This window comes from Megascapheus bottae, chromosome 28 (assembly GCF_031878675.1).
Source record: "Megascapheus bottae isolate mThoBot1 chromosome 28, mThoBot2.hap1, whole genome shotgun sequence".
NCBI lineage: Eukaryota > Metazoa > Chordata > Mammalia > Rodentia > Geomyidae > Megascapheus > Megascapheus bottae.
In genome coordinates this window covers 2,531,443-2,550,764 of record NC_143536.1, presented here as the reverse complement: position 1 = coordinate 2,550,764, position 19,322 = coordinate 2,531,443, and the positions used below count along the sequence as shown (strand labels likewise).

The 19,322-nt window shown below is 48.2% G+C and overlaps 1 protein-coding gene across 2 annotated transcripts; it reads left to right on the top strand.

Moving 5' to 3' along the window:
• The first annotated feature begins 1,103 nt into the window (after positions 1–1,103).
• On the top strand, positions 1,104–18,254 carry Tctn2 (tectonic family member 2). Of its 2 annotated transcripts, XM_090319934.1 has the most exons (16): positions 1,105–1,555; positions 3,868–4,060; positions 4,973–5,073; positions 6,443–6,639; positions 7,703–7,829; positions 9,754–9,895; positions 10,418–10,483; positions 11,824–11,958; positions 12,113–12,190; positions 12,905–12,985; positions 14,084–14,195; positions 15,039–15,145; positions 15,862–16,006; positions 17,466–17,591; positions 17,727–17,815; positions 18,031–18,254. In XM_090319934.1, the coding sequence occupies exons 1-16, from the start codon at positions 1,178–1,180 to the stop codon at positions 18,165–18,167; spliced, it is 2,214 nt and encodes a 737-aa protein (XP_090176060.1). In that variant the 5' UTR covers positions 1,105–1,177; the 3' UTR covers positions 18,168–18,254. The 2 variants fall into 2 exon arrangements, with proteins under 2 accessions (XP_090176061.1, XP_090176060.1); XM_090319935.1 differs by lacking the exon at positions 10,418–10,483 and having other exon boundaries at positions 1,104–1,555.
• The last annotated feature ends 1,068 nt before the right edge of the window (positions 18,255–19,322 follow it).

Below are 19,322 nucleotides of genomic sequence, written 5' to 3'. Positions count from 1 at the left end.
ACACAGGAAAAAGCCAGAAGTGGTACTGTAGCTCAAGTGGTAGAGCTCGAGCCTTGAGAAAGCCCAAGGACAGTGCTCAGGCCCTGAGTTCATGCACCAGGACTGGCAAAAAAAAAAAAAAAAAAGAATGTGTCTCTTGGCTGGGAGTTGCCTTGCATATGCATGAAGACCTGGTTCAATTCCTTGGTACCACATACATAGAAAAAAATAAAACAAACTGGAAGTGGTGCTGTGGCTCAAGTGGTAGAATGCTAGTCTTGAGAAAGCCCAAGGACAGTGCTCAGGCCCTGAGTTCAAGCTCTAGGACTGGCAAAAAAAAAAAAAAGTTTTCCAAAGCTTTAATCCTGATACTAAGAATCCCTACAGTCCTCCAAAGAGAAGTTGGTAGGTCATGGGGCTTGAACTCTGGCCTGGGCGCTGCCCCTGAGCTCTTCAGGGAGATGAGAGTCTCCCATTATTTAGTGCCAGGGCTGGCTTCGAGCTGAAATCCTCAGATCTCAGCCTCCCGAGTAGCTAGGATTACAGGCAAGTAATCCAAGTTCTGTAGGAGGAAGAAACAGGTAACAATCGTTGTAAGGCCTTTGGAAAGGCGTAACTTTTTAGAATCTTCCGAATAAAAGATTTAATGAACAGTAGACGTTAAAAGTGATCCTAGCTGGCTGCGGTGGCTCCCGCCTGTCATCCTAGCTCCTCAGGAGGCTGAGATCTGAGGATCCAGGTTCAAAGCCAGCCCGGGCACAAAAGGGCCTGAGACTCATCTGCAGTTAACCTCTAGGAAACGGGAGGTGGGGCTTGGCTCAGGGGTAGGGCGGTGGTCTTGAGCTGCAGAGCTCGGGGACAGTGCCAGGCCGATTCAAACCCCACGACCCACACCGCCCCCCAGAACCAAAAGCGACCCTGGTAGCCGGCCGCGTGGCTGCCGCGGGTGATCGCTGCTCCGGAGGCCAACGAGCCCCGTCTCCTTCCCGGGCCCGGGGGGCGGCGCCGAGACACGCTGGCCGGGGGCGGGCTCTCTCGCCCGCAGGCCAATCACGGCGCGCCTCTCCTCGCCTCGGACGCCAATTAGTGGTTGCCATAGCTGCGGGATTCGCTTGTCAAGATGGCGGCGGCGGGGCGGCGCGGGCCGCCCGCTCCCCGGTGAGGCCGCGTCTTTCCCGGCGCCGGCGCGGCGGAAGGCATGGGCTTCCCGCCGCCGGCCGCTGTCCTGCCGGGACTCCTCCTGCTGCAGGGCGTCCTGAGGCCGCTGTGGGGGGACCCGCAGGGCCGGGCCTGGGGGACCGAGGAGCGGCCCCCGCCCCCCCTGCCCGTGTTCGTCCCCCCGGGGCTCCGGATGTCCAGCCCCGAGGTCAGCGTCTCCCTGGTCGGGGCCGGCGAGGGGGTGACGGTGTCCCTGGCCGAGCTGCCGGCGGAGGCGGGTCAGGGTCCCGTCCCGGGGGGCTCGCCGGCCCCGGCTCCGCCGCCCGCCTCTCACCTCTCCTCAGGAGCCCCGCCGCCTGGGGACGAGCCGAGCCGGGACGCCGCAGCCTGGACGGTGGCCGTGACCCCCGCGGGGGCGGTAAGACCCCGCGCGAAATCACCCCTGCCGGGTCCCCGCAGTGCCCTGTCCGGCCGGCCGGCCCGCCCTCTGCCCCTGTCCCATGCTGGAGCGGGACCCTGGGCCGGTGCACGCTGGATTCCCTGCCCAGAACGATGGAAGGGTCCTATTGGTTGACACCCACCCAGTCCTGCTTTACTACTCCAGAATTAGGGGGTCATCAGACGCATTTCAAGGGGTCTGTGAAAGCTGTTAACTTGGAGGTAACCTTCTGTGTAGTTTTCTGTGTGTTTTAAAGGCATCCTCATTATAAAGGTAATATACAGAGGGATTACCGTTACATAAGACAGGTAGAAAGTGCTAGGAAAGTGGAGGAGAACAGAAGAGGAACATGCTGGACTCAGTTGTCAACAGGCTAGGACTTTCTACAGGCAGTGAGGGACACAGACCTTCTGCTAGGTTTGGAGGTTATGCAAGGGACTGGATTTGGGGGTGGGCTTATATAAGTCTTAACAAGGAAGCAGAAAATAAAAAATGGGCTATGGCATTGAGCAGAAGCAGCTTAGGGATAGAGCCCAGGCACTGAGTTCAAGCCCCAAGACTGGCAAAAAAAAAGGGGGGGAGATTACAGGCGTGAGGCACCAGCACCTGGCTTGGACTATGGTTTCTTTAGGGCCAAGGGTGGTGTCTGTGGCCAGGCCCAGAGTAAACTGTGAGGGGAACTGTCTTCTGGGAACTAAGGTTAGAATAAGAAAGTGAGAATGTACCTGGTGCTTTGCTTGACCTGGGGAATAAGGCAGGCATCAGTCTTTCAAAAGTGCATTTTTTTTTTGATGGTGTTACCCTTGCCCTCTGTGTGTATGTGTGTGTGTGTGTGTGTGTGTGTGTGTGTGTGTGTGTGTGTGTGTGTGTGAGAGAGAGAGAGAGAGAGAGAGAGAGAGAGAGAGAGAGAGAGAGAGAGAGAGAGAGAGTTGGTGGTGGTGGTGGTGGTCATGGGACTTGAACTCTGGGCCTCAGTGTTGTCCCTGAGCTCTTCAGCTCAAGGCTAATGCCCTACCCCTTGAGCCACAGTACCACTTCCGGTGCTGGCAGTCAATTGGAGGTAAGAGTCTCAAGGACTTTCGTGTCCCAACAGGCTTTGAACCACCGAGTCGGGCAACTGTATCTAGTTTTTGAAGAAAAAGTCACCAGCTTTAGTCAAATAATCAAATGGGCCTGGTGCTAAAGAATAGTCTTTTATAACCACGAGTCTTCCTCAGGTCTGAGCTTCTGTGTTGGCACACACATTCCTCTGTGAATCAGTGTTCACTAGGGGCCTAGCATCTGGGCAGCAGCAGTACTGGAGATGGAGGGATGTAGATGCTAGCCTTTTTGTGTTGATCTGGGGGTTTGAACTCTAGACTTGATGCTCTTGCTTAGCTTTCTCTTCTCAAGGCTGGTACTCTTAGTACATGAGCCACAGTTCCACTTCTGGCTTTTGAATGATTAACTGGAGATAAGAGTCTCTTAGATTTGTCTTCCTGGCTAGCTTCACATCTACATCCACAAATCTCAGCCTCCTGAGTAACTCAGTATCATCCACTAGTTCCCAGCATAATTGATCTTCTATTGGGAAGCTGATCTTCTATTCATGTATAAAATCACAAAAAAGGTGCTAAACAAATTGAGCTCTGTATTGCACCTACATTTAGTGTTCTCTAAAGATCCAAACGTTCTTGGCTTTTATGTGAAAGCAGTGCATTTGGTAATGGATTTGGAGAGGCTTCCATTATGCAGTATGTTTGTATGTAGTTCTCCTTTTTTTTTTTTTTTTTTTGCCATTTCTGGGGCTTGAACTCAGGACCTGAGTCCTTGGGCTTTCTCAAGGCTAGAGCTCTACCACTTGAGCTACAGAACCATTTCTGACCATTTTTCTATGTATGTGGTACTGAGGATTTGAACCCAAGTCTTCATGCATGCTAGGCAAGCACTCTACCCCTAGGCCAAACTCCTGGCCCCGCTGTTCTCCTTTCCTTAAAGGAGCTATGCATGGTCTATTATGTGTCCTCGTAAGTGTACATACTATTTGAGTCACTCTAAAAGCCCAGCAGCGACCCACATATGGATGGCTCACATCCACAATCCTAGTCATTCAGGAAACTGAGATCTAAGGATTGCATTTTGAAGTCAGGTCAGGCAGGAACGTCCATCAGACTCTTATCTCCAATTAACAAGTTGTAGATTGCTAGTCAACTACTAGCAAAAATAAAATACTAAGAGTTCATGCCCTATCACCAGTATAAAAAGCTAAAAAAGAAAAAAAAAGTAAAACCCTAGTAATGGTTTCCTTTCAGAATGTTCTGGAAGTGACTGTGCGCTTGAATGGCAGTCTGCAGTGCTCCTCAAATGAGACCGATTCCTTCCCTGAGACACCATGTCTTCTCCAGACGCTGCTGGTCTCAGCATCTCACAATTCTTCCTGCTTAGCAAATCTCCTCATCCAGGTGGAGATTTATGCCAACTCTTCTCTTGCCCACAATGCATCAGGCAAGTAAAGTCCGTCAATACACTCAAGTGCAGCCTTACCAGTTTATTCCCCATACATGCCTGAAGTTTGTTAAGTATGCTTGTCCTCACTGTTGGCTGTCTTCACTTTCTTAAGTTTCCTCTACGTATGCCTCTTTGACTCCTTTTTGGAAAGGTACACTTGATGGGAAGTCATTGAGAATGTCATGTATCAATAGCTGGACATAGGAAACTTCCACACCTTCTTTTATTTTTTGTTGGTTGTAAAGCTTGAACTCAGGGCTGGGTGCTGTCCTGAGCTCCTTTTTACTCAGGGGTCATGCTGTGTTTTTGAGCTCTGTAGGGTTCAGTGCTTATTAGGTACTTCTAGCATCCACCATTGGAGTTGGTGGTGAGCTGAGCTACTACGCAGAGCTGCTGAGTGGTTTCCAGCATCTCTGCAGACTACAAGGGCCAGCCTCTGTCCTTCCTCTAGTAACAGTTCTTTTTATCTGGCAAGTGATTGTGGAAAACAGAGGCATTGCCTCTCCTGGAAGCTGAAGCACTGTGTGCCATATCCTTGTTCAAAGAAAGATTCCAGAAACCTCCAAGAAAGATCTTGAAGAATTCTGAAATTTTTTTTCACTTTCTTGATAATAAATTGTCTTGGGAGGGACAGTACTGGAGTTTGAACTCATGGCCTTGTGTTTTGTAGGCAGGTGCTCTTACCACTTGAACCACATCCCCAGTGGGGCATTTCCACTGATTAATTAGAGAAGTAATGTCACAAATTTTTCTTCCCGGGCTGGCTTTGAATGTTGATGCTTAGATCTCAGCCTCCTGAGTAGGTAGGATTACTGACATGTTCCTTTTGTTTTGTTTGAATGTCCAGATGTGAAGATGTTAGGTCAGATTTTTGCCTAGCTGAATTTTTCTGGTGGATGTATTTTTCAGAGAACATGACTGAAATTCCCAACCAGGTGTATCAGCCCCTCGGTTCTTGTCCTTGCAACTTAGTGGCTGGGGCCTGTGACATTCGCTGCTGCTGTGATCAGGTATGTCCCATCATTGTGTGAATCTACCATGTGTTCTTCCCCACACTGTTTTCACTTTGGGGCTGTTGTGAACGGAGCATGTGTGCCTCTGTCTCCCGGTATACACTGGAAGTGGAATCTCTAAGCAATGGGCTAATGTTTTACCTTCAGCTTTTCTGCAGCTGCCTTCTAAAGCACTTAACCTCCCTGTCAGCAGCAACCATGGGCTGCACTTTTTCCATATCTTTGCCTTTTTTTTTTCCCTTCGTGGTACTGGGATTGAATTTAGGGCCTCACACTTGCTAGGCAGTTGCTGTACCGCTTGAGCCATGCCCCAGCTCTTTCCTGTCTTTTGATGATTGCCACTCCAGCAGGTGAGAAGTATGATTTGCAGATACGGACATCTCTTCATGCGCTAATGGGCTACTTGTATGTCCTCATGGAGAAAAGTCTGTCCTGGCTCTTCACATGTCAGTGTTTATCACCAATATCCCTCAAAGCCCTGACCACACCCATGAAGTGCAGAGGGTGCTGTCCTGGTCCACCTTCTTCTTGGTGTTTGTGGAGTCTACAAGTTTCCTAATTCGATGAGATCTCGTTTATTTAACTTCTCTTCTGCTTGTGCTTCTTGGCTCATGTCTAAGAAATTGTGCCCTAGTCCTCAGTCTCCTGCATATGGACACACATATTTGTTTTGGGCCAGTACTAGAGCTTGAACTCTGCTTCACACTCTTATGTGGCCTTTTCACTCAAGGCTGGCCCTTTTCCACTTGAGCCACAGCTCCACTTCCAGCTTTTTGGTGGTTTCTTGTAGATAAGAGTCTCATGGACTTTCCTGCCCAAGCTGGCTTCCAATTTTGATCCTCAGATCTCAGCCTCCTGAATAACTAGGATTAGAGGTGTGAGTCACCAGTGCCCGACACCAGTTTTCAGTTGAAACTGCCCTTGCTTAAGCAAGCGTATGGGTTATACTCTATCACAGTAAAGAAGCCAGGAACGAGGCTGAGTAAATGAATGCTTGGGCCCATGGCTTCTTGGTCATGTTAATTGGGTCAGTTTGATCTGGTGAGGTCATTCCTCAATGTCACTGAGTCTTCTCTGGGTAAGGGCTGGATAGCTGATGACAGTAAAAGAGTGTTTGTCCAGTGGTGGCCCCTGGAGGCCTCTGTTGATTTTTGTGAGTGCACCTTATGTCCTTCATCCAACTGATTCTCTCAAAGGCCTGAAGCACCTGAGGAGCCACATAGGAAGTTGACTAAGGAAATTCCACGGTGTGCACTGCCTGTGTGTGTGGCTCTTTCAGGAAGAGGGGCTGCTGGGCACGGCAGTCCTGGCTGGGATTGGCTCCTGGGGGCACTGGGTAACCTCAGCGTCCTGTTCCTACTTTCAGGAGTGCTCTGACCAGCTGCGAGAGCTGTTCCGGCCGTCTTGCTTCTCAGGCGTGTTTGGGGGAGATGTGAGCCCTCTGTTTGACCAGCTCTGTGCTGTGGGCACCACCCGCCCCGTCCCTGACTGGTTTCCCCTCCTGTGCGTGCAGTCATCCCTGACCAACTCACCCTTCCTTGGCCACTTCTACCACGGGGCCATGTGAGTGCTGAGCCTCTGCCTGGGAAGAGCCTTGGGCCCCACACCACAGGCCAGGCACGTCCAGTGGCCCGAACTCACGACACACTTTCCATAGCATCTTAAAGAATTTTCTTCGGGATTTCAGTGTTTTGGTTGCCATCATGGGGCTTGAACTCAGGGCTTGGATGCTGTTCTTGAGCTCTTTTGCTTAAGGCTAGTGCTCTACCACTTTGAGCCATAGCACCACTTCCAGTTTTCTAGTGGTTAATTAGAAATGAGAGTCTCATGGACTTACTGCCTGGGCTGGGTTTGAACCGTGATCCTCAGAGCTCAGCCTCCTGAGTAGCTAGAATTATAGGCGTGAGCCGCCAGCACCAGGATTCATTCTTGCTTTCTCTCTCTCTCTCTCTCTCTCTCTCTCTCTCTCTGTCTCTCTCTGTCTCTCTCTCTCTCTCTCTCTCTCTCTCTCTGTCTCTCTCTGTCTCTCTCTGTCTCTCTCTCTCCATTTTAAGTGTTACAGAAACTTGACCCTTAGAAAATAAGCTAATTATTGTTAGAACTAGTAGCTCATACCTGTAACCTTAGCCACACAGAAGACTGAGATCTGAGGATCATGGTTCAAAGCCAACCTGGGCAGAGAAGTTTGTGAGATTCTTATCTCTAATTAACCAGTAAAAAGCTAGAAGCAGAGGTGTGGTTCAAGTGGTAGAGCATTCATTGGCTGAAGTGCAAGAATCTTTTTTTTTTTTTGCCAGTCCTGGGCTTGAGCTCAGGGTCTGAGCACTGTCCTTGGTTTTTTCTCAAGGCTAGAGCTCTACCACTTGAGCCTCAGCACCACTTCTGGCTTTTTTCTATGTATGTGGTACCGAGGAATCGAACCTGGGTCTTCATGCATGCTAGGCAAGCACTTTAACCACTAGGCCAAACTCCCGGCCCCAAGTGCAAGAATCTTAATGAGTGCGTGAAGCCTGAGTTCAAGTTCTCTACATGCATGTGTACACACACACAGGAAGAAGTGGAAGGGAAAGGTCTTCCAAGATGCTGACTGGAGACATTAGTGATGATTTTTCTCATGGATCCGCAGTTCCCCTAGACAGGACCCAGCCTTTGACTTCTACCTACAGCCTGGCCTCAAAGACGCATCGCATCTCGGTTACAGACAGGGAGATCCAATTATGACGGCCAAGAAGACCTATTTTACAGTTCCTCAGGTAAGGGCTCCCCTTGTGACACGCCAGCTTTCATTTTCCCCTTCCTGCTGCACTCTTGGAAATCTGTCCCCAGTACTTGGTTACTCTTCCCTGGGATTTTCCAGGGACTTAACTACTAATTCTCAGAGTGAACTTGTTTCCAAATTTCTATGGGAGTAATGATTCATCTTCACCTCTGACAGTTTAGGAGTCAAATTCTGTTAAGGTAGAGAGCATTTTATGTAACATTCTAGAGTGTGGAATTTTAGTGTTACAAAGTTTTATAGGAAATCTTAATTTTTCTTTCTTTTTTTTTGGTGGGTCATGGGGCTTGAACTCGGGGCCTGGGGTGTTGTCCCTGAGCTCCTCAGCTCGACACTACCACCTTACCCCTAGGTCTGGGTATTGTCCCTGAGCTCTTCAGCTCAAGGCTACCACCTTACCCCTGGAACCACAGCCACACTTCCATTTTCTAGTGACTAATTGGAGACAAGAGTCACAAGGTCAGTCTTTGGTGCTGGGGCTGGCTCTGAACTGGGCTCTGAACCCAGATCCTCAGATCTCAGCCTCCTGAGTAGCTAGGATTATAGGCATTAGTGCCTGGTGGGAACCTTAATTTTTTTAAGTTCAGTGTTACTAGGAAATAAATATCTGTGAGAAGAAAATTTGAGACACACCAGGCATTGGTGGCTCATGCCTATAATCCTGCTTCTCTGAAGGCTGTGATCTGAGGATCGAGGTTCAAAGCCAGCCCGAGCAAAGCAAGAAAGTCCATGAGATTCTTTCTCTCCGGTTAATCACCAGAAAACCAGGAATGGTGCTGTGGCTCATGGTGATAGAGTACTAGCCTTGAGCAAAAGAGCTCAGAAAATTGATAAAAACAAAAACCTAAAACATGAGACACCAAATCATTTCTTTTTACTATTCACATAAGTCCATTTTTATGATATTAAAAAGACACGAGAGCCAGATGCAGTGGTTCATGTCTATAATCTTAGATACTTGGGAGGGCAAGGTCAGGAGGATCATGTTTACAGGCTAGCTGCCTCAGGTAAGTGTGGAGACTCCATCTCAGTGGAAGACACTGGGCTTGATGGTGCATGCGTATTATTCCAGATATGGCAGGTACCCTAAAACAGGAGGATCACTCACTGTCTAGTCACATGCCAGAATATGAGATGCTGTCTCAAAAATAACCAGTGTATGGGGCTAGGAGTTTGGCCTAGTGGTAGAGTGCTTGCCTAGCATGCACAAAGACCCAGGTTTGATTCCTCAGTACCACATACACAGAAAAAGCCAGAGGTGGTGCTGTGGCCCAAGTGGTAGGGCACCAGCCTTGAGAAAGCCCAGGACAGTGCTCAGGACCTGATTTCAAGCCTCAGGACTGGCAAAAAGAAAAGAAAAGAAAAATGTGAAAAAGGGTTGGAGGTGTGATCTACTAGTAAGTAGAGCACCAACCCAGCAAGCTTCAGGCCCTGAACTGATAATATTGCCCAAACATCTCCCTAAGCAAAACAAAATACGGCAGGGCTAGGACTGTGAACTAGGCGTAGAGTACGCCCTATAGAGCGTGGAGAACCCTGGGTTTAGTCCTCGGCAGCAAAATGAATCTGGTTCTGATAGAGAAAAAATGAATAATGGGGTCATGGCTTCACAAAGCAAGTAGGGCAAGACCAGACATGGTCCTTGTTTACTCATGTTCTGTTTCAGTTTTGATTCAGGGTCTTGCTCTGTAGAACAGGCCTGGAAATTAACTATCTTCCCACCCCAGCCTCTCTAGTACTGGGATTCTAGCCTTTAGTGCCTATTATATACTCCAGGGGGAGGGCCCTTGGCCTGGCGCATCCAGATCTTGACTGGTGAATGGATCAGGTGTTGGCTAGCCTTTGTGGAACAGCTGCAGACAGCAGACGCGAGTGTGTGCTCAGTTGTCTTTCTCGTGCAGGTATCCCTGGTGGGCCAGTGTTTGCAGGATGCCCCGGTGTCTTTCCTTTACAACTTTGCTGCCGAGTGTGCTACTAACTTGGAAGTGTACCAGGAGCCAGAAAGTATCATGAACATCAAGATAAAGACTGGGCTTCTGGGGGGTATGTAATATTTGTTTGAAGAAAGATCAGACTAAATGTGAATATAAACTCTGACATAAATCCCTTTTTTGGTTTTATTTATTTGTGCTGGTGTAGGGACTTGAACTCAAGGCCTGAGCATTCTCCCTGAGCTTTTTTGCTCAAGGCTGACACTCTGCCCCTTCAACCACAATTCTACTTTCAGCTTTTTGGTGGTTAGTTGGAGGTAAGAGTTTTACAGATCTTTCTGCTTAGGCTGGCTTCAAACTGGGATCCTCAGATCTCATTGTCCTGAGTAGCTATGATTATAGGTGTGAGGCATTGGTGTTTGGCTCTATAAATCACTTCTGCTGGAAAAATAGCATTTTTGTTTGGGGACGAGTGAGTCTAGTGTGTGCTTGCCCCTAAGAACTTTCATGGCAGTTCTAAGTGATGCTCAGAGAGAAGGGACAGCCGCGACTGGCTCACAGAGTAGGTGATCTGCTCGCTGATCTTTACTTAAGGCTGTGAGCGCTGTGAATGTTCACCAGGATCCCTTTTCAGGCACTGTCACCCCAAAGGTGATCTACGAGGAAGCCACTGGCCTGGATGCCTTCATCACCAGCACAGGTAGGTCTCTGTGAGCTGTCACATAGTTTATGTCAGTGGTCATATAGTTGGAGTGTAAAATACTTACCATGTTGTGCAGGTTGATCCTGAACTCCTGGACTGGGGATCCTGTGGAGCAGCTGGGAGCACAGGCGTGTGCACCATGCCCTCCTTCCAGTACATTTTTATTAAGCATGTAGAGCAGTCCCTCAGGGTTGGGAAGGCTTCCAACAGCACACACTCCATGTGTGCTGTATTCCGCTTATCTCAGTGCCTCTGGGACCCCGGGCTGGATCTGGAGAAGGGCTGGTGCCTTTTCCAGTCTCTGGCCCTGGGAGCCTTTTCTTGAGTGCTTGTGAGGGAGGTAAAGAATTCTGGGCATGCCAGCACATAGCTCACGCCTGTAATCCTAGCTACTCAGGAGGCTGAGATCTGAGGATCAAGGTTCAAAGCCAGCCTGGGCACAAAAGGACCTGGACTCTTATCGCAATTTAACCACTAGAGAATTGGAAGTGGGGCTTGGCTCAAGGGTAGGGTGGTAGCCTTGAGATGAAGAGCTCAGGGACAGCGCCCAGGCAAAGTTCAAGGTCCATGACCCACAAAAATACAACAAAACAAAACAACAACTCTGGGCATTCTCATTTTTTGTTTTACTGAGTAACTAAACTTAGTTGCAGCGATGCATCAAGTAAGTTGAGTGACATGCCTGCCATCTCCTGGACTTGTGTTTCTTTTTTCTGGGGGCTTGGACTCTGGCCTGGTTGCAGTCCCTGAGCTCTTCAGCTCAGACTACCACCCTAAATCAGGACCTGGGCATTGTCCCTGAGCTCCTCAGCTCGAGGATACCGCCTTACCCCTTGAGCCTCAACACTTTGGACATAAGAGTCTCATAGTCTTTAGTGCCTGGGCTGGCTTTGAACTGTGATCCTCAGATCTCAGCCTCCTGAGTAACTGGAATTACAGGCATGAGCCACCACGCCTGGCTTGTGTTTTCTGTGATGGAGTTTGTATTCCTGTTTGATGTGATGTAAATGTATACCCCATCCATGATTGCAGCAAACTTTGCGTTATCCACAGTGCTCAGGAACTAGATGCCAGCCCTGCACATGGAGCTAACATGGGCAACCTTCCATGTGGCACCAACTTGGTCAGCTGTGTGTTGTGTGGCTGCCAGGAGTGGGTGCTGGCTTACGGGAGTGGAAAGAAAGGGACTAGGAACGTCCAGGGCACTGCGATGCGGGGAGCAGAAGATGAAGAAGGCCAGTGCTGGCTTGCAGGGCCCAGGGATGTGTTTGCTGTCTGAGGAATTGACTAAGTCCCCAAAGAATCTTCAACTTGTGAGGGAATTCTTTCATTTCCAGAAACATTTTTAAGCAGTGGCTCAGTCCCCAGACACGTGAATGTGGAAGAGCATTACACTTTCACATGGCACAACAACACCATCAGTGAGATCAGTGTTCGAATCCTTCGGGCAGAAATCCACGCCCACCAGAAAGGTAACAATGAATGTAGCAGCCACTCTTCCGGTTCAGGGAACTTTCTCTCTTCTGGTTTCACCATCATTAAGTGGGGTGCCAGTGGCTCACGCCTGTATTCTAAACTGCTCAAGAGACTCAAACTCCACTTGTCGCTACTTTGGTTTATTTGTAGGGATAATGACACAGAGATTTACTGTGACGTTTGTGAGCCATGACAGCAGAAATAAAAAGGAATTGTCTGGAAATCCAGGTAAGATACACCCAGAAGTGTCTGTCCTACAGACAGAGCGACACAGCCCTCCTGGGCTCACTTGTGGCCAGTGAGTCTCTCTTGACCACTTGGCCTGTTTCTTTATTCTCTTTCAGGATCTTATATTCCTCCTCCTCCTCCTCTTCCTCCTCCTCTTCCTCCTCCTCCTTGTTCTTCTTTTCTAGTCCCAGGGCTTGAACTCAGGGCCTGATCACTGTCCTTGGGCTTTCTCAAGGTTAGAGTTCTACCACTTGCACCACAGCACCACTTCTGGCTTTTTCTATGTAAGTGGTACCAAGGAATCAAAACCAGGTCTTCCTTCGTGCATGCTAGACAAGCACTCTACCACTAGGCCAAACTCCCGGTGCCAGCACCCTGTATTCTTTTATGGATAGCTGCTATAATGTAAACTCTTTTTCTTTGGCCACTGGCGTTTGGAAAGAGATATTGTATATTTGAAGTGTTTGTAAAATTAGTTTCTTGGGAGATAACAGGCATATGTGAACCCTCTGCAGGACCCAACACTGACCCTTCTGTCTTATCAGATTCCATTTCTGAACTGTACCTTAAATGAAACAAGAGCTGAGGAGAGGCAGCAACTTTCTGTGTAGGGCAGTGTGCGGAGCTCTGGTGCCCGTTTCTTCATTCTGCCTGCCTCTTTCGTGCAGTGATGACAGCAGGCAATGTGAATCCTCCCTCACTGTGTTTGTCCAGGTTACCAACGTGGCAGACCTCTGCGAGCTCTCAACACCAACTTGAGGAACAACATCACAGCTTTGCGTCTTTGGCGCTCAGGTAAATCTGCTTTGGTCAAGTGGTTAGTCCCTGAGTAAGCTAGGGTAACAAGGATTCTCTTGCCAACCCTGAACAAGAAAGTCTGTGAAATTCTTTATCTCTAACCAGCAAAAAGCTGGGAGTCTTGAGCAAATAAACCCAGGCAAAGAACAAAGTCCTGATTTCAAGCCCTGGTACACACACACACACACACACACACACACACACACACACACACACGCAAAGCATTTTCCTATTTTCATTCTACTAATGTAATAGGTCAATATGAAGCCTGGTCTGATGGCGAGGACTGTATTTCTGTGAGATATGTTGGCATTGCTGGCACCTGAAATGCTGGTTGCTCGTAAGAGTCAGGTAGCCCAGGAGATTGGCTGAAAGCTGAGAAAGCATTCTTCTGGATAGAGAGCTGTGAGTGTCGTCATGATCCACACCAGCCAAGGCATGGATTTGGGAGTTCCACATAAACTACAGGTGATGGCCGGGAGTGTGGCCTAGTGGTAGAGTGCTTGCCTAGCATGCACGAAGATTCCTCGGTACCACATACATAGAAAAAAGCCAGAAGTGGTGCTGTAGCTCAAATGGTAGAGTACTAGCTTTGAGAAAGCCCAAGGACAGTGCTCAGGCCCTGAGCTCAAGCCCAGGACTGGCAAAAACAAAACGAAACAAAAACAAACTATGGGTGATACCAGAATTCTGATGCTGAGAGGCTTCCATTCAGTTTGGAAAGGAGTTGAGTCATAATCATCTCAGTATTATTTTTTAGCCAGTCCTGGGGCTTGAACTCAAGGCCTGACTCTGTCCTCTCTGTGCTCAAGGCAGCTCTCAACCACTTGAGCCACTACTTGAATAGCTTATTGGAGATGAGTCTCATGGATTTTCCTGCCCCAGGCTGGCTTTGAACCTTGATTTTTAGATCTCAGCCTCCTGAGTAACTAGGATTACAGATGTGAGCCACTAGTATCTGGCAATAATGTCAGTTTTTAAAAACTGCAAACTGTCTGTAACTTATCATTGTCTCTGCTTTTCAGGAAAAACTTTGGGGTAAGATTTTATTTTTATTTAGGAAAACTATAAGAGGTTCGAGCTTTTCTCTTACAGCTGGACAGGGCCTGTGCACCTCGGCAGCCCTCACCCCCATTTTATTTGGAGAAGATGTCCTATCTGGGTGCCTTTTAGAAGTTTCAATGCAGGAAAACTGTACTCAGCTCAGGTGAGCTTTTCTTTTTCTATGGTCTCAGCAACTACTGGAATCTAAAGCAGTAGGATTACAAGCATGAGCCCTACCAGTACCAGCCAGTCCTAGGGCTTGAACTCAGGTCTTGAACACTGTCCCTGAGCCTCTCTGTGCTCAAAGCTAAGGGTCTACCACTTGAGCCACAGCGCCATATCCAGCTTTCTCTGTTTATGTGGTACTGAAGAATTGACCCCAGGGTTTTATGCATGGTAGGCAGGCTCTCTACCATTAAGCCACATTCCCAGCCACAAGCATTCTTTTGATCAGGAATTCCAGTATATCAGGCTGAGTTCTCAGGGGTTATTACTCATTTGGGGCAAGATCAGAGAAGTTGTTCTTCCACCATACACTGTAGTTTAAGGAGGAGAGTAAGTGACACTGTACAAGTTGTCCCTACTCAGCCTCATCGTTAAGCCACCTGTCCTTATTGTAGCTTCCTTACTGGAGGGCTCAGTGCCAAGTCTTAATTTGCACTCAGTTTTATAGCTCTAACTTCTGGCTAGATATTTACCTTCCTTTTACTATTGGGTCACTCCAGCTTATGAACTTAACCTTGATGACTTGGTAAATGACCTGACCTCCTTACTTCCAAGTTTGGTGACATGTAGAGGAGTATGGGAATTACATGGCATCCATATAAATTTCCAGCACTCAAGCCCCAAATGAAAGGTTGCTGTGCCGTATCAGGTCCATAGCACAGCACAGGGCCAGTCTGGGAGGCCACTCCCGAGACTGGGGCTCAGGCTCGTGTACTAGCAGAAAGGATTTCCGAACAGGGTGCGCTGACTGTGGGCTTAGAAGTTTCTTCCTCTCTTTCAGGGAGGATGTTCTTGAAAGACTTGACTCATTAATACAAGCAACTCATGTTGCCGCGAGAGGGAACTCTGATTACAGTGACCTGAGTGATGGCTGGCTGGACATCATACGTAAGTGTGAAGCTCCTGACTTGTCGCTGTGCCTGTCACCTGCTGTGGGGCCTTGGGGCTGGATGTGGAGGCCTTTTGTTTTCTGGCTTCATGCCATTTGTGTAGAGGTCAGCTCTCTAGACAGAAAGGTCTTTATGTCCGTAGGTTTTTAGGAGGAAATGACAGTGATGAGCTAGCCATCTTTACAGAAGCCAGCGGTCATGAGGCGTAGAGTTTGCAGGGCTCCTCTGTTTGTATTGCATCTTTGGGGTGGCAGGAATATGGGCATTTGAGAAGTTGTTAGAAAATGACCTGTAAAAGCCTCTGTAAATATAAGAAGCCAGACAAGGAGGGGGGAAGAAGCCAGACAAGGGAGGGGGGAAAAAGCCAGACAGAAGTGACTGCACACCGTGTGGCTCCTTTCACATGTAGAATCCAGACCTGGCAGCCCATGAGACAGAAAGTCTGGCGCGGCTGCCCAGAGTGAGGAGTGGCTGCTGCGGAGTAGCTACAGCAAGGGAACATTGTGTAAACAGAGTGGCTGCTCAGCACCCCTGATGCCAGGGGTGGCAGAGCTGTGGAATGACAAGGCCTGCTATAGAATGTTATTGTTCTCTGAGTGCGAGCACATGTGTGCCATTACTGGGGCTTGAACTCAGAGCCTCATGTTATGCATGAACTGTAGGAAAGCCATTATTAATCATTCTTTCACAGAGGCCTGACTTATATTTCCATAGGTGTCGACGCCCCCGTCTCACCTGTAAACAGCACATATGGCATCTGCCTGGACATTCCTGCCCACCTCCACATCCGAGTCCTGGTGGCCAACGTGGGTGCTGTGGAAGGGCTGGTTCAGCAGGAAGTGGTGGCCGTTGAGACAAGGTGTGCCCCCGTCTCAGTCAGGGGCATCAGGGACAGGGGACACTCAGCCAGACTGCAACCTGTAGTGATAGAATAACTGATCGGCTACATTTGTTTATATATTTATTTATTTTATTTTTTAGTTTTATGTTTTGTTGGTCTTAGGGCTTGAACTCAGGGCCTGGGTGCTTGCTGTCCCTGAGCTTTTATGATCAGGGTTCGTGCTCTACCACTTTGAGCCATAGCTGTACTTCTGGTTTTTGGTGGTTAATTGGAGATAAGTCTCACAGACTTTTCTGCCTGGGCTTGAACTGCAGTCTTCAGATTTAAACCTCCTGAGTAGCTAGGGTTACATGTGTGAACCACATGCTCCCAGCTCAGCTACATTTACAATGGAAACTTGTTCTGACCCACCAGTGCTCAGGCAGCACTGGGTAGGGTGGGCAAGAGGTGACTTGATGGGGAGCATATTTTAGGTCTATGAAAGTGACGGTCACGTTGACAGTTAGAGCACCAGTTGTAGAGACTGGTGGCAGATGAGCAGGTCCAGATGTCCGCCGCATGCGGGAAGTGCGTGTTGCCTTGGACAGTTACTGCATGTCTTGTGAGCTGTGGATGCCTCAGTATTCAGTGGTAATGACTTGGTCTCCATCAGGGTTGGCTATGGGGTCCTAGTAAGTAAAATGAATGTGTTTGAGGTTGGAGAAGCCACGTACAATGCATTCATGGTTCATGGTTTTCACATGGTCAGGAGCTTTCTGTCTTGGTTCCTTTTCTTTCTGGTTGGCTCCATTGTCAGGGGGTCACCTCAAGAGATGGAAAGACAAGGCCAACAATTCCCCACTTATGGCAACTTAGCCAAATCCAGAAGAATGAGAAGCTGTTTTCTCAAAAAAGATCTGGTTGGTTCATTCTGGATCTTGTACTCCTTGCTGAACCAATCACCATGCCTGGAGCAACAGGCAGCTCTGATTGGCCAGGCTCAGAGGAATACACTACTTACCCTAGACTCAGGCTGGGGCTGGAGCTGAGAATGAGGAATGGTAGTTTCCCAAGATAAAGCTGCAGTGCAGTTATTAGAAAAGAAGGGACACTTGGGAGGCAGACTTCTTCATAGTACTATTCTGGTTTTGGTGCTGCTTGGGATGGAATCCAGGGCCTGGCACGGGGGAGGCAATCTCCACTGAGCACTGCTCTCAGTCCTATAGGAAATGACACATAGCTCTTTAGCTCTAGGCTCGTATCACAACCTGCCATCAATGCCATGTTGGCTGTAGTTCTTATTGTACTGTGCGAGACACAAGGCTGACAAGACACATGCCCTTGAAAAGCCAGGTATGCAGTGACAGCTGGTTATTGTGGCTGAGAGACAGGTTTGTGAGGGTCCATTACATTTGTCTCTCTCCTACAGAGATTTCGGGCTATCCTGAGCAGACAAAAATGAACAGTGGTTCCGTTACCTACAGAATCTTTCTTCTAGGTTCTCCACACTGGACTGGCAGTACCAGTGTGGACTTACCTGCAAGGATAAGGCCAGCCTGCTTCCCATCAGTGCAGCAGTGCAGTTCATTCAAATACCTGCGCAGTTGCCCCGTCCCCTGACGAGGTAAGTGTGGGACCCACCTAATTGACACAGGAAATGGAAAAACCTATATTTGAAAGGAGGAAGCTTATACCTTTTGTCAAGCTTTGATGCTTTCACTTACAGTTAGTTGTTGAAACCTTGCACAATGTTTTGTAGATTCCAGATCAATTTCACAGAGTACGACTGTAACAGAAATGATGTATGCTGGCCACAACTTCTCTATCCACTGACCCATTATTATGAAGGTAAGAGAAAACTGATTGACTATGCAATTAAAACAATCTAAAGTAGCATGCAAATGTCAAAGAAAGCTGAAAATATATCGAAAAATTTAACAAGATAAACATGTCCTGATCCCATGGTCCTTAGAAATAATCACACTGAATGGCTTGGGTTATTATTTCTACATAATTATTGGAAAAGTCCAGAGTAGTGTTACTAGACTTTGGCTATCTTACAGGGGAGCCGCATTCCCAGCGTGTGGCCAAGGGCTTAATGCTGACATGGTTCCTCATGCTTGCTGTGCTGCTCAGCAAGCCCTGGGCCAGAATGTGCCGGCTTGGTGCTCCATGGCCCCCTGCCTACCAGCGCTCCTAACACCTTGGACCTGTGCAGCAGTGGCCTGCGGTGGTCATCCTGACCTCTCTGGGGCATCTTAATAAACAAAATGGCTTTTCCATAAAATTCTTCTAAATGTCCTGACTTTAATTTATTTCTGTTATCTTGATGTTCAGAACAATGCGTAAGTCACTCACAGTCAAGAGATACAGCTCATCACAAATGACTGACGTCTCTGTGGTTCACTTATACCAGATTAACCTATATATGTGGTACTGAAGAATTGAACCCATGTCTACACGTACATGCTAGGCAAACACTCTACCACTAGGCCAAACTCCTGGCCAATGTGCTCAAGGCACAATGCACTACTACTAGAGCCACAGTACCACTTCTGCCTTTTTCTGACTAGTTTATTGGAAATAAGAGTCTCATAGACTTTTCTGCTTGGTCTGGCTTTGAATTGTGATCCTCAGATCTCAGCCTCCTGAGTAGCTAGAATTACAGGAATGAGCCACTGGTGCTGGGCTTCAGATGAGTTTTGCATACCACCTTTTTTAATTTTTTTTGACCAGTCCTGGGCCTTGAACTCAAGGCCTGAGCACTGTCGTTGGGCTTTCTCAAGGCTGGAGCTGTACCACTGGAGCCATAGCACCATTTCCAGCTTTTTTTTCTATATATGTGGTACTGAGGACTCAAACCTGGGTCTTGGTGCAAGCTAGGCAAGCACTCTACCACTAGGCCAAACTCTGGGCCCCTTTGCATACCACCTTTAAACCTAATTCTGAAAAGTGATTTCTTCTTTTTTCTGTTTTTGATTGAGCTCCTCCTAACCCTGGACATTTCAACATACACACTGTTTAAGGCAGAGGTCCTGCAACACAGAGTTTCAAATCTTTCTTCCAGTCTAAAGTCTTTGTGTGTGTGTGTCCCTGGGTTTTGACTGAACCTGAGCCACACTTCCTGTCCCGCGCGGGAGAGTGTGTGTACATGTATGTGTGCGAGCATGCGCAGGTGTTTATCTTGGATTTTATTAGAAATGCAGTGAAAAAAGCCCAAAATTTAGCTAAGTACGATCATGTCAGATCTCCGTGTCTGTCAGGGAGGTCTCGTGGCTGTGGTGCAGCAATTGGTAGGCCCACGTGTCTCAAGTGGGCACTCAAGTGGGCACTACAGGTTTGACACCCTTCCCCT